Source organism: Panthera uncia, chromosome F2 (genome assembly GCF_023721935.1).
Source record: "Panthera uncia isolate 11264 chromosome F2, Puncia_PCG_1.0, whole genome shotgun sequence".
Lineage (NCBI taxonomy): Eukaryota > Metazoa > Chordata > Mammalia > Carnivora > Felidae > Panthera > Panthera uncia.
Genome location: NC_064812.1, coordinates 20,189,849 through 20,207,577, shown reverse-complemented (window position 1 = coordinate 20,207,577; position 17,729 = coordinate 20,189,849). Strand labels below are relative to the sequence as shown.

The 17,729-nt window shown below is 40.1% G+C and overlaps 1 protein-coding gene across 1 annotated transcript in view; it reads left to right on the top strand.

Moving 5' to 3' along the window:
* Positions 1–17,729, top strand: part of COLEC10 (collectin subfamily member 10) — a 39,165-nt gene that overhangs the window by 16,282 nt on the left and 5,154 nt on the right. The window contains exons 2-4 of the mRNA XM_049632976.1: positions 5,160–5,231; positions 6,605–6,676; positions 16,625–16,678. Of these exons, the coding sequence (XP_049488933.1) occupies positions 5,160–5,231; positions 6,605–6,676; positions 16,625–16,678 (198 nt within the window). The remainder of the gene's footprint in view (positions 1–5,159; positions 5,232–6,604; positions 6,677–16,624; positions 16,679–17,729) is intronic.

Genomic DNA, 17,729 nt, shown 5'->3' with positions numbered 1-17,729 from the left:
GAGAGGTCCAGGGAATAATCGATACGACAACAGAGCTTTCCAAGAATGAGAATGTAATTGGCAAGAAGGTGTAGGTAGAGACGAGAAGGATGTATTTTAGAGAAGAGTGCTGGCCCCGTTAATAAAGCACCCCATACCACCTCCTGCACTCAATTCAAAGGCTGATCAGGAGGAGGATTGCTAACAACCTCCTCCTAGTCCATAAGACTATTTTGGCAGTGGGAAAAGTTCAGCTTCTAGTGATCTTTCTTTAGCATTTCCAAAACCAATTCACTAATTTTTAATAATTGCTTCCTTTGAGCAGGGGGTACTGACCTAGGTTCAGCAATTTCAACTCAAACTAGACTTTAATTTTTAAAGACTTTTTGCTTGTTGGGGGAAAAAAAACTTTCCCTTTCCCTAAGAAAAATTAGTCAGCTGTGCGCTCTGCTGGAATTCTGGTGGAGAGATTATCACAGCAAGCTGGTGGCCTGGGGGGGCCAAAACAAATCATTTTTGTAAAATTGAAATTAGTTCATTTCAATTGATAGCTTTTCATTTAATTTTAAAATGTAAGTAGCTATTTTTAAAAGGAAAAAAGAAAGTCTAAATTGCACTACTAATCCAATGAAATATTGCCAAGAGGATGAAAGCAGACAACTGTGAGCCATGTGGGGGATCCTTTCCAAAGCTTGCTTTTATACCTCTCTTCTGTTCTCATTAAAGCAAGTCTTAAAGATCAAATGAACCCAGGGTTCAAGCTGAAGGCAAGGGCACGAGTTGTTTACTTCATCTCTGCCAGCAGCCTGCTCAGCACCGGGCTGGGATGCAGGCACACAGGTCAGAAGAATAATAATCCTATTTTCACCCTCCCAGGTCTCCATCAGGAGCCACCAGGGAGCAGTAGATGACTAAGTCCCTCATCTGGCTGCTTTCAGTTAGATACTTGCTTGAAAACGAATGGGAAAGCTCAGAGGAAGGTGGAAAAGAAGGAGAAGTAATAATGGCACCAATAATTTTTGTGGTTTCATGATTCACAAAGTGTTTCACATACATCCCTGCCTTTGATCTCACTTTTTGGTGAGCAGGACACGTATCTTTGGTCCCATTGTACAGAATAGCAATCCAAAACCCAGAAATGTTAACGAGAATTTGTTCCCAATCAGACAGTTTGTTCAGAACATGGGCTTTGAAGGCAACTGCCCTAGTTTGAATCCTGGCTTTATTACTTACAAGCTCTGTGACCCTAGGAAGTTACTTAACCTTTCTTTGACCCATTTCTTCATCTGTAGAATGGAGCTAAGAATAATATCCATCTCAAAGTTGTTGTAGAGGCCAAATGATAAGACGTATATCAAGTGCTAGGTACCCTTTGGCCCATAGTATTCAATAAACACTATCATTACACTTGTAAAATGTTTTATGGCTCACAAAATATATCCAGCTCAACTGTATTTATTAGGCACCAGACACAAACAATGTGTTAATTTATGAAGATGCTACAATAAATCACCCATAACCCCAGCCATCCCACAGGTCACAGATGAGTGTAAGGAATAACACAGAAAAATGGACTCAGAATAAAGTGATATTTTCAACAATGAAGGTAATTAAAGGGAGGATTTAGCCCAGCCTGAAAGTGTTAGAAAGGGCTTCCTGAAGGAAAATACTTTTCTAATTTTACCTTGACTAAAACCCTCTGAAGCTCTGCAGAAGATAGTATTTTGTCCATTCTCCAAATCAGTGAATCAAGGCTCAACAAAGGTCAAGGACGTCCCAAGCTCCGTCAGCTAGTGAGTGGCAAAGCCAGGTCTCAATTATACTGAACTACCTCAAGGATACATTCCCTGTGGATTAAGTCATTGAGATGCTTGGCTGTTTTTTTTTTTTCTTTTCTTCCCCACTGTTTCTTTTTTTAAAAAGGAACAAAAACAGCCATTCTTTCTGCATCTCTCCTTTTCCTCCCTGAAAAATTTGACACAATATCAAATTATTTAAAATCCACAATTTGCTAAGGGTCACAGAATCCTGGATTGGAAGGGATAAATGGAGGGATCTGGTAGGGATCTGGAGGCACAGAAATACACATGTTGAATCCTAGCTCTGCCACCCACAAGCTCTATGACACTAGGCAAGGAACTTAACCTCACTGAGTCTACTTTTCCATTCAAAAAATGGCACAATAATAGTTTTCACCTCCTAGAATTGGTATGATGATCAACAGTTCTGGCATACATTATAATAACTCAATAAACATTGGCTACTAACTTTATCTAAAGAAATGCCACTTTGTCCATCCACTTCACCCCTCTGGTCTGATCACACAAATCATCTGTGTGTTCTTTTTTGAAAGCTTCCCCGGAAGGAGATTTTAGAGCTTCACGTGGGAAGTGTTTTAATGCTTGACCCATCTCATGACCTGGAAATCCAACCGTTCCATACTTGGCTTTTTGACCTGGAAATCCAACGGTTCCATACTTGACTTAAGCTTTCATTTAAAATATTTACATTCTGCTGTCAGGAAAACATAGAGAATGGCTGAGCATGCTTTTTCTGGACAAGTAAATGACATCTCAACTTTCTCTCTCCCAAACTGTCTAAACTGAGGAGCTTCACTTTTGTCTTTAGAAGTTTTTTTTTATCTACTTCTTTCCATTAGTGATGGACAGGACTCCTTCATATCCTGAGATTGCTGTGGTGATAATTCAGGTAGCTGGTCATAATATCGTGTGTGTTGTGCTCTTTATTTTCAAAGCACAATTGCACAGTTACCTTGTTGATACTAAAACAACTGAGAGAGGTAGGGAAGGCAGGTATTAAGTCCACTTTAAGGATGAGGACACTGAGATATAAAGAATAACAATATCCACCATTGCTAAGAACAGATTATGTTCCAGGTCTTTTATGTATTTGATCTTATTAAAGTTCTTATAAGGGCCCTTGTTTTGTAGGCATTATTAGCTCAATTTGTATGAGGGGAAATTGAGACTCAGAAAGGGAGGTCACATACCTAACTTTCTCCAGATAATGAGTGGTCAAGTGATAAAGTCCAGATCTGCCTTATTCTAAAGCCAATAAACTCTATCACTGACTTTTGAAGGGTTGCTCAACCCATCAGAGACTAACATGACCTTAGAACCCAGGGCTCCTGATTTATGGTCCAGGACACTTTTCATTAAAACACTCATTCTGTCCTTGACTAGATGGGGTGTGAGAGCTAGATCCACCTATGACTAAGATAGTTGCTGCCCACCTGGGTGGCTCAGTCGGTTAAGGGTCCGACTTCAGCTCAGGTCATGATCTTGTGGTTTGTGAGTTCGAGCCCCACATCGGGCTCTGTGTGAACAGCTAAGAGCCTGGAGCCTGCTTTGTATTCTGTGTCTCCTCTTCTCTCTGCCCCTCCCATGCTCATGCTCTGTCTCTCAATAAATAATAAACGTAAAAAAAAAAAATAGTCGCTGCCCACACAGAACTGCTTTGCAGCTGTTCCTGTTTCCTACCTGTCTTCTATTCTTAGCTTCCTGGTCTATGCCTACTACTTGGGGTCTCTCACACATGCAGTCCGAGAGCAAGAGTTTACAAAGTATAAGTTATAATTTATATATTTTATAATTTGTATATATTTATATAATTATATGTAAGTATAGAATATTATTTATATATGTATTACACATCAATATACACGTTTGAACATGTACATGCTTCCAGAACTGGCCAAATTCACTATAAAAATAAAGACTTGTCATGCCAGATATGATACACACACACACACACACACACACACACACACTGGAATATTACTCAGCCATAAGTAAGAGTGAGATCCTGCCATTTGCAACAACATGGATAGACCTAGAGAGAATTATGTTAAGTAAAATAAGTCAGACAGAAAAAGACAAATACCATATGACTTTACTTATATGTAGAACCTAAAAAGCAAAATAAATGAGCAAACAAAAAGCAGAAACAGATGTAAATATGGAGAACTAACTGGTAGTTCCCAGAAGGAAGGGAGGTGGGGAGATGGGAAAAATGGGTGAAGGGGAATAGGAGATACAGGCTTCCAGTCATGAAACGAATAAATCACAGAGATGAAAGGTACAGCATAAGGAATATAGTCAATGATATTGTAATAGTTTTTATGGTGATAGATGGTAGCTACACTTGTGGCAAGCGTAACATGACCTACAGACTTGTCAGATCAGACTTGTATACCTGAAACTTACATAAAATTGTCAACTATACTTCAGTTAAAAAAAAAAGAGGGGAGCGTGGGTGGCTCAGTTGGTTAAGCATCCAACTCTTTATTTGGACTCAAGTTATGATATCATGGTTTGAAGATCGAGTTCCACATCTGACTCTACACGGACAGTGTGGAGCCTGCTTGGGATTCCCTCTCTGCCTCTCTCTCTCTGCCCCTACCCCACTCATGCACATTCTCTCTCTCAAAAGTAAATAAACATTAAAAAAAAGATTTGCAAACTTCTCAGGAATTCACCAGCAAAGACATTTCTTCAAACATAAAGTTAGCTAGGTTTGCAAACTTGAGAATTTCTTGGGAAAAATTTGAAACTGCCCTCCTATCCTACCTATACTGAGAGCAAGGGGAGATGAAGGAAAGAGGCAGACCACTCCAGATTGGTAGGTGGTGATGTGAATAAGCAAGGGAAGTTACATATGAGGCTTGCCTTCGGTGGTGGTAAGACAAGAAAGTTTCCACACCTGCCTGCCAGAATCTCAAAAGTTTATATAGATGCCTTTTCAGGGTTCAGTCACATATACCTGCCAGATGGTCTCAACAACACCTCACTCTGTCAAAGCTGCATCCTTGAAATGGCTCCCACTGTGGGAATGGTGGTCATACATTGCAAGATAGGGAAAGGGGTGAGTAGCTTTTAACTGATTTCCTGGGTCTGGTTCAGAGGTCAATGGGTGGTCACATCCCTTTAATGACCTCCCCCAACAGCATGGGAAAAGTGAAAGAGTAAAGATACCAGAAATGTCCTCTCCTTCCCTGACTGTCCAGTCTATGTGGGCCCATGAACATAGTCACATCAGAGTTATAAGGCAAGCCCTTGGCTGAGGAATGGGATTCCAACCATGTTCACCACCATATCCTGGGGAGGATGTGCTATGTTATTATTCGAGCTGCTCCACTCATTCATTTTCCATTTCCAAAGGAGATGATGGCGAAAAGGGAGATCCAGGAGAGGAGGGGAAACATGGCAAAGTGGGACGCATGGGCCCGAAAGGTAAGTGCAATGATGTGAATGTGACACTGTAATATTAGAATTGCTTTCCTCTCTCTACTGGCCTTGTCCTGGAGATTGGCAGCTTTTAGAACACTCTCGGCTCCAAAGATGAATGAAAGGTACTTCAGATATGAATGTACTTGCTACCAGAGAGCTCCTATGACAGTGGCTGTCAATAAGTCACCACACATTTCTCAGGCTGCCTCCTTAGGATGAGCAGGGGTGGGATATTCCAGGAGACCTAGGGAGGAGCAGTCTCCAGAAATATCTAAGAAACCACGAGTTTTAGAAACACAGCTGGGTTCATAGCTGTGTCTTTTCTCAGAATCCACTGCTAAGCAACTCCTTTTGGCTGACCTAGAGTGTAAGGAGGGGGATGAGAAGAACAGAAAGAGTTGACTGATCCATTGGCTTACTCACCTTTCTAAGATCTGTCAGTAGATGATGGAGTGGGAGGAACAGAGCCAAGGAAGATGAGAATGACACAAAGGCCATTAGGGAGTGTTTTTACTCATAACGCCAAGAGTAGCTTCACCAATACATAGCTTCTGGATTGTGGTGTCTAAGCGTGTGTCTTCCAAGCACTGGACATATTCTCCATCAACTGTTACAAGGTGGTGGCCCTAGACCACTGACTTCAAAATCTTTAGCAAGTTAAAGAGAAGAAAAGACTCACAAGCTTTTGAAACCTCAATTTGAGAAATGCTGATTTATACTCTTCCTATTCTATAAATATGTATAATATTCTATAATTATGTACAATCAGTTGCAAAATTATACAGCTTTATTACTGGTAAATGTTTTTTAGGTCATCATAGAAAAAAAACAAAACTGATAATTTTGGAGGAAATCATGATCCCGATCATATTTTTGGGGGGTAAAAACTCAGTAGGGCAATCTCTGATGTCCCCTTGATCATGAAGTTTTACGATTATACATTCTCTCCCCTTCTTAAAAATGGCTAAGATAGTCAAATCTTGTTTTGAAATAGGGAGGAAACAGAATTCCCAAGTGAAGCCCAAAAAGATCTAGAAAGGAACAGAATTAGAATAAAACTCAAGAATTCTTCCACTCAGCCCCTTATTTGACCTCTAGATTAGACATCCTCTGCTATAGACCTTTTAGGAATATCGTATCAGGAAACATTTTAATACCATTGGGTCCAGGATTTTCATTCTTACCCACATTTAGTTTTCGTATATACACTACAATGCTATTAAGATAGATAATAAAACATAGGATATATGTTCCATACCACAGACAGAAGAGTATGCTTTTTGGATTTCCTTCAAGCGGATATCATGTACTAGCCACATCTTCAAAGGGAATTTAAAACCTTAGGATGTAAAGATGACACATGCTTTGCTTTTCAGGAATTAAGGGGGAGCTGGGTGATGCAGGAGACCAGGGCAACATTGGCAAGACCGGGCCCATTGGCAAGAAGGGTAAGCTGCACTTTTCTTTCCTCCAGTGGTAATTTGAGGCAAATCAAGCATACCCTTGATATATTCCAAAACGTTCTGTATCATGAAAATGACCCCTTGTCTTTCTTTTAAAATATGAGTTTTTTCTTTTTTCATATCTTGGCTTTTTTTTTTTAATTTTTTTTTAACGTTTATTTATTTTTGAGACAGAGAGAGACAGAGCATGAATGGGGGAGGGTCAGAGAGAGGGAGACACAGAATCCGAAACAGGCTCCAGGCTCTGAGCTGTCAGCACAGAGCCCGACGCGGGGCTTGAACTCACGGATCGCGAGATCATGACCTGAGCCGAAGTCGGCCGCCTAACCGACTGAGCCACCCAGGCGCCCCTGGCTGTTCCTTCTTTACATAAACAATGTGTCTAAAAAATAAATAAGGGGCTTGAACAAAACTAAATAGAAATTCAGGGACAGAATCAAACATAAAGTTCTGGTAGCCTTGGGACGCCCGGGTGGCTCAGTCCGTTAAGCAGCTGACTCCTTGATTTCGACTCAGGTCATGAGCTCATGGTTCGTGAGTTCCAGCCCCGCGTCAGATTCTGCGCTGACAGCATGGAGCCTGCTTGGGATTCTCTCTCTGTCCCTCCCCTGCTTGTATGCATGCTCTCTCTCTCTCTCAAAATTAATTAATTAATTAATTAATTTAAAAAATAGTATTTGTGGTCTTTACATTGAACTATTTCCTGGGATCTGCTGGTTGTAATCCTTGATACAGTTAAAATGGGTATCACCACCATGATGCATGTTCAGTAACAGAAAACAATTATTCCTAAAACTCAATGCAGTGAAGGGCAGTAGAATTTTCTTTAAAAAGTTTTTTTAATGTTTATTTATTTTTGAGAGAGACAGAGACAGAGACAGAGAGACAGAGCATGAGCAGGGGAGGAGCAGAGGGAGAGGGAGACACAGAATCTGAAGCAGGCTCCAGGCTCTGACCTGTCAGCACAGAGCCCGACGTAAGGCTTTAACCCATGAACGGTGAGATCACGACCTGAGGTGAAGTTGGATGCCTAACGGACTGAGCCACCCAGGCGCCCCTGGAATTTTCTTTCTTAAACTGAATGAAATAATAAAGATTCTTCATCTGGAATTTATTAACAGGTTAGAAGCTTTGAGTGTATGTATGTATTTTCTTTTGTTTTGAGTCCTGTCCCCATCCTGCACAAAATTACTGCCTTCCTCTTATACAATAGGGGTGGCTTCCTCTTTATCATCTGAGCACTCCTCCCTCCTGTCTTCTTATAAAGCCCCACAATGACAGCAGGTTCTAACTGTTCCTGATGGTCAGCAGTTCATGCTTTGTTCCACTTGGTTTGAAGATACCAAGCTGAATGAGAATCCCAATTTTCTTGCAAGAAGTTCATAGACTATTTGGGAGGACAGGACTTGCTCAGAAAGAATCATAATTCTGAATAACTGAAAGACTACTATAGGAGCCAAGTGGGAGAGGAAGGCCTGACTGATATAAAGAACCTACCTAGGTCTTGAGGAACGGTGACATGTGTATGGAAATGGAGGGAAAGACATTTGCAGGGGAGGCAAGAGATTCTAGTGCAAAGGTACAGATCCGGGGAAACTCAGTGCCACAGGCGACGGGACTCCACAGCCTGGATGTGCACCCGGCAGACTTCCTGCCATCCGCGTCCCCAGCAGCGGCATAGTCAATATTGTGCCCCTGGTCACTAGAGGTGCGTTCTTGAGCGGTGAATTGGCGCAGTGGGAGAGAGGCTGCGGTCCCTCTCCATTCATCCTGGAGCTTGGTTATCTCCTCTCTCCCATCCTTTTCCAACTCATTCCTTTGAAAATTTTCCCTCAGCCTGCATTTGAGGGCAGGGACAGAGGGTAGTGCCACTGAAAAGAAAGTGCTGTGCTTTTTTTTGATCCCATGGCTTATAGTGTATGTTTGCCTGTGACTGAAATTCTCGTAGTTGGGGAAGAGCTACATGGACTCCTCAGAGATTATGACTCTTCCCATTTTATGTATTTGGGGTGGTTTTACCATGAAACGAATGAAGCTTTGGCTTTGGAGCCCCACACTTATTTGGGTCCTTCCCAAGACCCTGACAAGGAGCCTTAGCAATGGGTACACATGTCCGTATGGCTTGGGAAAGTTTGCGAAGTAAGGCATTTATCCTCAATTGGTTAAAATAGTACCCCTCAACATAAAAACAAACAAACAAACAAAACAAAACTATTTCCCCCCTTACAAGCCTTTTTATGCGTATTTTTTTTCTAATTGCCCTCCCCTATGAATTTTTAATACCATCCATGGACTATATATCTATTATGTATTATGTGTATATTTGTGCTTTATATATAAAAGAGAGCAAGATTTTTCACCCTTCTAGAACCGACTTTTATATCCTTGAACTGGTATTGTCCTTATCAAGAATGCGCAGGTTAACACTACTGTCTCCTTCCTTTTTTAAAAAAATAATAAAGTTTGTTTATTTACTTTGAGAGAGAGAAAGAGGGAGAGAGTCCCAACCAGGATCCACACTGTCAGCACAGAGCCTGATGCAGGGCTTGAACTCACAAACCATGAGATCATGACCTGAGCTGAAATCTAGGTCAGACTTAACATACTGAGCCACACAGGTGCCCCTACTGTCTCCCTCTGCTCCAGCTTCCTTCCATCAGACTTCTCTTTGTATCAGCTGCTTATGGGAGTGGACACAAGTATTCAGGGAGCTCGCCAAGAGGAATCTGAGTGGGGGAAAGAAACATTTAGTTTGGACTTCATGGGATATACTTACATAGTGTGCAGTTACTTCCAGGTACAATTAAGTTATTGCTAACAATATCAGTGTAGGAATTGCTTCCAAGAATATTCCTACCACTTACTGCACAGATCTATCTGAAGTCATGATGAAAAAGTGCAGAGATCCAATCATCACAAGAATGTGTCTTGGGACCCCAGCACAAGAAATGTGTGAGTTGCAGAAAAGAAACAACATTTGAAATGTACAGGGCAAGAGACAGGCTGTGGAAAATTTTTCTAAATCCAACAGCTCCTATATGGACAAGACTTTACAGAGGTGTTCTCAAATTTGACAATATTCTTAATTTACATACATCATCAATAATAAGTTGTAAAGGTGGAAGAAATTTCTTACATTATTAATAATAAAACAAAAGCCAGATTTCTGCTATAAGTCATGAGAAATTCACTTGCATTAATTCTTTAAGAATGACTACCTAAGGGGCGCCCACGTGGCTCAGTCAGCTAAGCATCCGACTTTGGCTTAGGTCATGATCTCCCAGTTTGTGAGTTTGAGCCCCAGGTAGGGCCCTGTGCTAACAGCTCAGAGCATGGAGCCTGCTTCGGATTCTGTGTCACCCTCTCTCTCTGTCCCTCCCCTGCTTGCACTCTGTCTCTCTCTTTCTCTCTCAAAAGTAAGTAAACATTAAAAAAATCAAAAGGAGGGGCGCCGGGGTGGCTCAGTCGGTTAAGCGTCCGACTTCGACTCAGATCACGATCTTGTGGTCCGTGAGTTCAAGCCCCGCATCGGGCTCTGGGCTGATGGCTCGGAGCCTAGAGCCTGCTTCCGGTTCTGTGTCTCCCTCTCTCTCTGCCCCTCCCCCGTTCATGCTCTGTCTCTCTCTGTCTCAAAATAAATAAATGTTAAAAAAAAAAACAAAAAGAAAAAAAAGAATGACTACCTGAGTCAAAAAAAAGAAAAAAAAAAAAAAAAAAAGCAAACAACCACCACCAAAAAATTAAAAAAAGAAAAAAAGAAAAGAAAAAGAAAAAAACCACAAGACAAAACAAACGGGAGAGGTACCAAATTGAATAGGACTTTAGGGTCTTGATGTGGAGGAGAAGGGAACCACACTAAGATGAGCTATGCATTCTATTCTAATTTTCCTTTCAAGTTGTTCATCAATTCATGAGCGAGGCAGCACTATGAGACTAAGAAGCTCAAGCAGAAAGTTGCTCAAACTGAGTTGGTATTCAAGGCCTGCCAAAGAAGGGTGGCCCAGGAAAATGGTACTCTTTTTCATTTCAAAAATCAACATTTTCAGTTAGAACTCCAGAAATTCTGAAAAACACTGAATTAAACATAAACCCATTCACGTTTCAAAAACTATTAGCAAGCTAGAAATAGAGGGTAACATATTCAGTATGAAAGAGAACATCAAAAACAGCAACAAAAACCCATTAAAAATCATACTCAATAATGAAACCTCGAACACTTCTCTCCTGAGATCTGGAGCCCTCATCACCAATTTTAACCAGCATAATAGCAGTGGTTCTAGCTAGAGTAAAACTGCAAGCATGAGAGAGAAGAATCACAATCATTGGAAACAAAGAAACAAAAGGGTCATTATTTGCAGATAATGTGACCGCATGATCAGAAAATACAAAAGAATCTACAGATTGGGGTGCCTGGGGTGGCTCAGTTGGTTAAGCGTCTGACTTTGGTTCAGGTCTCAACCTCATGGTTCGTGGGTTCAAACCCTGAGTCAGGCTCTGTGCTGACAGTTCAGAGCCTGGAGCCTGCTTCGGAATTCTGTCTCCCTTTCTCTCTGCCCCTGCCCTGCTCTCTCTCTGTCTCAAAAATAAAATTTTAAAAATTAAAAAAAAAAAGAATCTACAGATTAACTATTTGTATTAAGTTTTTTACACAGTTTAGCCACACAAAAACCAATTTTGTTTCTATATACCAGAAACAGTTAAAAATGAAATTAAAACGATGCCACTTATTACAGCATTAAAATTCTTAAATATCTAGGAACAAAGCTAAAACAGAAGGTGCTTAGTCTTCTTCAACAAACAATACATAATGATAATGAGAGCAATTAATGAATGTTTGAAAAAATGGAACTAAAACTACATTCAGAGATTGAAACACTCAATATCGTTAAGATGATCAATATTGTTAAGTTGATCCCCAAATTTATGTATCGATCAATGTTATCTCCATCAACATCCCAGAAGCAGCTCTCTTGGAATTTAATAAGCCAATTCAAAATTTATTTGGAAATGAAAGGCGCCAAGAATACCCAGAGACAATCTTAAAAAAGAAAAACAAAGCTGGGAGCCTGAATTTAAACATTTATTTTAAAGCTACATCCATCAAGATAGTGTTAATTTATGCAGAGATTGTTAAATACACCAATGAAAGGGAACGGAATATGCAGAAACAGACTCCTAAATTTGGTTTATGCAAAGTTGACATTACTTGGCAATGGGAAATGACGCAGTTATCAATAAATAGTGCGAGGTCAATTGGATACTCATGAAAGCAGCCAAGCATATGCAGGCCATAGGTATGAAAAAAGAATTATAGAGGCACAAATTTATTAATTAAAGGGTTATGATTATTAGTGAATTTTGTGGTGTTTGCCTACTTTTAAAGTTTAATGATTTGTTTTTATTTCTTATAAGTATTCATTTTTATACCACTTTTATACCACATTGTATAAGTTTCAGATAAAATGAATCATGGATCTGCCCCTGGCTATATCAGTTTCATGTAGCAACTAGTTAAGAGGAGGAAAGATGTAGCCAGAAAGTGGGATGCTGGACTTCAAGATTTCTGAGATATAGCCATGTTCAGTAAGGTTGAGATCCTAAGTATTTCCCTGGAGATGAGCAGAAGTGGAGGCGGAGGGAGAGTCACGCTCATGAACACGTCCAGAATTCAAGACTTCATTTTCCAGATTTAAGTGTGTCAAACACAGATGAGGCTCCAGCTAGGGGAATTGGAGTTCGTGATCTTGAATCAAGTCTTAAACCCTTCGTAGAATAAGACGATGTGTCTTGGGAGGGTGGTAGATAACAGAGATGATGAAGAGTCGAGTTCAGTATGATTTTCTGAGCCTCAGTGGCTGAATTTCCACAAATGTTGAATAAGTAACAGTCTGGAAATTATAGGGTTAACTAACCTTATCTTCTTCAAGCCAATTCCATACCTGCATACCGTTATTACTTTATTCATTGTCATGGCTTATTAGCTTGTCTTTTTTGCCCCCTCTAGACTGTGAACTTCTGGAAGAACAAATGAATGAAAGATTTACTGGCTCTATTCGCTTAAAGATCAGCTCTATGTGGGGACCCTACCTTTTAATCATTTTTATCCTAGTGCCTATTATACAGTGGAAACTTTCTAAATGTTTTTTGCATTAAGAATGAAAATGTGAATGATAAAATATTTTATTTCCTGTGATGTGGCCCTCTTTTTGACTCTTTGTTTCTATAAGTACTACTGTCCCTTAACATCAATTTCCACCATTCACTAATTTCTTTCTCTTCCAGAGATATGCCATCAAAATTTATGAGCATGTCTCGGAGTTTAAAAAAAATTGAGGTTTAGTGTTCTGGCTCACCTGGATTAATTTCATTTTTAATCTGTACTTTGAAATTTATTGTCCTCATTTTGTCAGGGGCTCTTCTAAATTTTTCACTGACTCAGATTAATCTCAACTTTCTGGGATGACCTTAATGTTGTCACTTGCATGGACAAGGTAGCTTTCTGGATGTCGATATTTCATTTTAGGAATAAGAGAGAATGATTTAGTACAGGCAAATTCAACCTCATAGCAAAATAAATGTTTTTACTTAAGGTCAATAATCCTTTTACAGTGGAAGCATTATGATATTTTTTTGTTTGTTTTTTAAATACAACCTCTAATTCTTCAAGCTTAAGACAGTTATTACTGACACGTTCCCACTCATGGGCCAAAATAAGTTTTTGTGTATGGCCTTAAACCTGAATTCATTTTCAGGAAACAGGCATTGTAAGCTCACATCCTCCATGAACCAGCTAAGTATTTGGCAGAAGCTCACATTGGTTGAGCAGCCTCTATGGCTTAAGCACAGAGCTAATCCCATGATAAGATGACATTATCCAATGAATCCTCCTTAATAATCTTCTGATTTTAGGTGCCATTATTTTCACTTAAAAAATGAAGAAACAAAGGCTTAAAGAAATTAAGTAACCTGGGCACGTTTAGCTAGTGAGCGGCAGAGCCAGGATTGAAGCCCTGGTTTTTCAGACTGCCTTGGTTGTTCACTCTACCACACTGGTTTGACTTTCCCATCTGTCAAAAAAGGAAAGACATTCATGGGAAAATACTGGAAAGTAGTCACAGTGCTTACATCTGTAAACGTATATGCTTCCAAAAAATGCCATTTTTCAATTCAAAAATCCGTTTTCCACATTATTAGGATCCAGCTGAAGGCTCTTGCTTCAGTGAACATCTTCTCTGCCTGGATCCATGGCCATTTTGGCCGAAAACCCAGCAGGCATTTCCTTTATTTCATTCTGTGAGTAGGTAATAGTGATCGTGTCCCATTTCCTTGGTCTGCGATGTGTGCTTTGTTTTCCTTAAAACCCCATTACTTTTATAAAGCAAATACTCCATTTAGGCTTCTTTAATGTCCACCACTGGGTTTAGCCCAGAACTAGGATGATAGCAGGACTAGAGTCAACTTTCAGCCCATGTTGAATTGAAAGGGATCCACATATAAAGAAAACACACTGTTTTAAAAAGATAGCATATTAAACTATATTCATATGAACTTTTAAGTCCATATTGTGTCTCGTGGTGACAAGGACTTGGCATGCCTTTCAACTACTGAGAGCATTTTTTTAAATACTTCACTTTCTTTCATTAAATCATTGGTTCACTCATTTGGGAAGCGCCATGAACTAGGGAGTCAGAAATGATTGGGTTTCAATGCCAGCACTGCCACTGAATTGCTAGATGTCCATGAACAAGTTATTTTGCCTCTAGGATCCTCCATTCTTTCAGCTGTAGAATAAAGATAATGATAATAGCTAGCTTAATGGATTTAACTTGATAATATCTCTAATAATATGAATATCTATAAAGTATCTGGAACAGTACTTACAAAATGATTGGCACTTAGCAAAGGCATATTCCTTTCTTCCATTAATATGTCCTCAAATTCTATTTTTACCTTTAACAATTTACATAAAAGAGAAATGGAGGCATTTGCAGGACACAACTTAGGTGTGAGCAGATCAGTCTTCCTCATCAGGGTGCATGGCATGTTTCCCATGCTTTTTCCAGTGTACCTCTGTTGGACATTGTCCCCTAACTTGCTCCCATCTTCACCTGCTGAAGTTCTTCAGAACCAAGCTCCAATGCTGTCTTCTTCATCCCTCCAGCTGAAGTACTGCCTCGTCTACCTCCCCCAACCAGAGGATGTTATCTCTGTCCAATGTTCAATGTCTCTCTTACAGCATTTATCACATTCTGTTGTCATGGATTTCATCATTGCCTTATTTCATTCAAGTGCAAGTTCTGAGGCTTCCTCCTACACACTTAAATTGCATTTTGGGTTTCAAGGACTGCTTTTTCTCTTTGGGGAGCCCATGACCATATGGCATCCCTGTAAAAAGAAGTGTCCACATGGGTCAATTTGGAAATGTTCAGCAAATTCCTGGGGCCTGGGCAAGCGGGCTTTCCTGAAAGATCAACAGTCAATATGTACAGGACTCCTTTTAATCTTTGTTTTTGAGAGAGATAAAGAGACAGAGTGAGAGTGGGGAAAGGGCAGAGAGCAAGGGAGACACAGAATCTGAAGCAGGCTCCAGGCTCTGAGCTGTCAGCACAGAGCCTGACACGGGGCTCGAACTCACCAACCGTGAGATCAGGACCCAAGCCAAAGTGGGACGTTTAACGGACTGAGCCACTGAGGCGTCCCCAATATGTACAGGACTCTTAATGAAAGGCACTCAGCAGACAGTGATGAAAAGAATAGCTAATGAGCAGGCAACATGGGCCACCCTACGGGTTTTAGAGTGGCTCCCATTTTTTTCCCTTTTGCTGGTAAAGGATGGGGTTAGGTAGAACCTTCATGCTGACTCCATTTCCATTCATATTGCCCCTTTGGGGGACATAACTAATTCCCTGGACTCACCAAACTCCTACAGAGATAAGCCCCATACCCTTCTGGCCTGGATGACCTTCACCCTATATTCATCCCTCCCAAATTCCTTTTTTTTTTTCTTTCTTTTTCTAGTTCACCATTGAAGCATAAACTCTATTTTACTTCTATCAGGGTCTTCTCTTTTGATTCTCAAGAACTTCAGCCAAACATTTCCTCTTGGAAATCAAAAGCTTTTGCTTTCAATTATTGTGTCTGATGTAGGCTTCAAGGGCTTGTTTTGAAGTTGAAAAAAAAATCAACATTTTTTTCCTCTCTGATTTAATACTCCTGATTCTCTGAGAGTTATTTTGTGGATGCCTCTGACTGAATAAGAAAATGGACACATACAAAGAAGAGCAGAAGAGAAAATTATCAAGGTTGATATTTTGGCGTAATATATTTGACACAGCTTTATATTACAGATATTTGCATACATCACATCTTTTCCAAAATGTATAAACCCCTTCAAGTCAGAAGTTTAATCTTGTCTCTCTTTATACCTTCTCAAAGTACCAAGCCTTTTGTCTTGCACAGTGTAAGTAATAAATAGTAAATATTTGAATTAAATTGGAAAAGCACAATATATGTTTTTGAGAAGCCAAGGGTGAAGCCATATGGGAGAATTGGGGCACCACAATGTGCTAATCAACTGATCCAGGTATAGAAAACAATGGTGCTTTTAAAGTTAAAAATATGCAGAGCATTGTATTAGCCTTTCTCAGAAGGCCACGTTAGTAGGGCAGGTGACACAAATTTAAATGTTCCCTACCCATTCTATCGGAATTCTACATTCAATCTAAATAAATGATGACTTGTTTGATTAGTCGTACCTGTGCAGCCAACGCAAAATCAAATTATTTACATAAAACCAAAGAATATTAGTTGGCGACACTACAAGTGGAATTCAAAAACTGTTTCCTATGATTTTAGGTGTATAAGATATTGTCTGCCAGAAACAATCTGCCATTTTAGTTCATTGTTCTTTTCATGGTGATTGTTTTTTTTCAGGTGACAAAGGGGAAAAGGGTTTGCCAGGGATCCCAGGAGGAAAAGGCAAAGCAGGTAAGGCTTGCTCATTTTTCTCTTCAATGTCTGGCATCATTCCAAATATATTCATCTTTAAAAATAAATACATTTTCATGAAAGAAAAAAATAGTCCTCTCGGTGCTTAACCTGGTTTTACTCGGGCTGGGGGAAAAGAAAGAAGGGAACTTTCCTCTCCATCTGCTGGTGACTTTCCAAGCCCTGGGGAAGGGAGTGATGGCACATTCCATCCCAGTCATGCTTAGTGGGAGAAGCAAACCCAGCACATCAGGAAGCAGCCCTCATTCTCCCAGAGCCAGAGGAAAATCCACGTTGGCCATGGCAGTGGGACCGAAGCGGCGTTCCCTGCATTCCACCGGCATCTCAACCAAACGGAAGGGAGGCCCGCAGCAAACTGGCCTGATCCAGAGAGACACCATGGGTACAGGACACACCTTCGGTGGCCAGAAAGAGTCTTCCTGAGTCCTGAAAGAGTTTTGTTTCCAATGCTCTGTGCAGGGAATGTAGGTAGATTGCTTCGAGGGGAGCTCACAGAGGTGCAGTGAAGACTAATTGTAAGAACTGTTTTAAATTCCTTATATTTAACTGTGAACACAGATAAGTAAAGCCACAGATTTCCCCCCCTCTTTGGGTAATAAAATTTTTTTGCTTCTCAATTGCCAAAAAAGAAGGCAAAAGGAACTGATTACATGAAGCAGCCATTAAATAGAAAAAGGGAATCATTTGAATTTCACATCACTTCCCTTACAATTCTTTCTCTGCCTCGGCATCAGCAGGTAGTTGAAAAGGTAAATGAGCAAAGCGGGAATGAATGGTGGAAATTAAAATCAGAGTTAATCCACAAATGGGGGGACTGGCTCTTGAAATTATAAGTTGAATCTATTCACAAGATTTAAATTTAGTCCTTGAAACATTCAAGGATCATTCAAGCTATACTTGAAATGGATAATCAAAATTACCATTGGATTTCATCATGAAAGTTTTCTCCTGTCTTGGGAGAGTTGTGTGAGCCAGTGAGCAATGCAGTAACAGAAGAGAAGACTGGCTAGAAATTTGTTTTAAGAAAGCT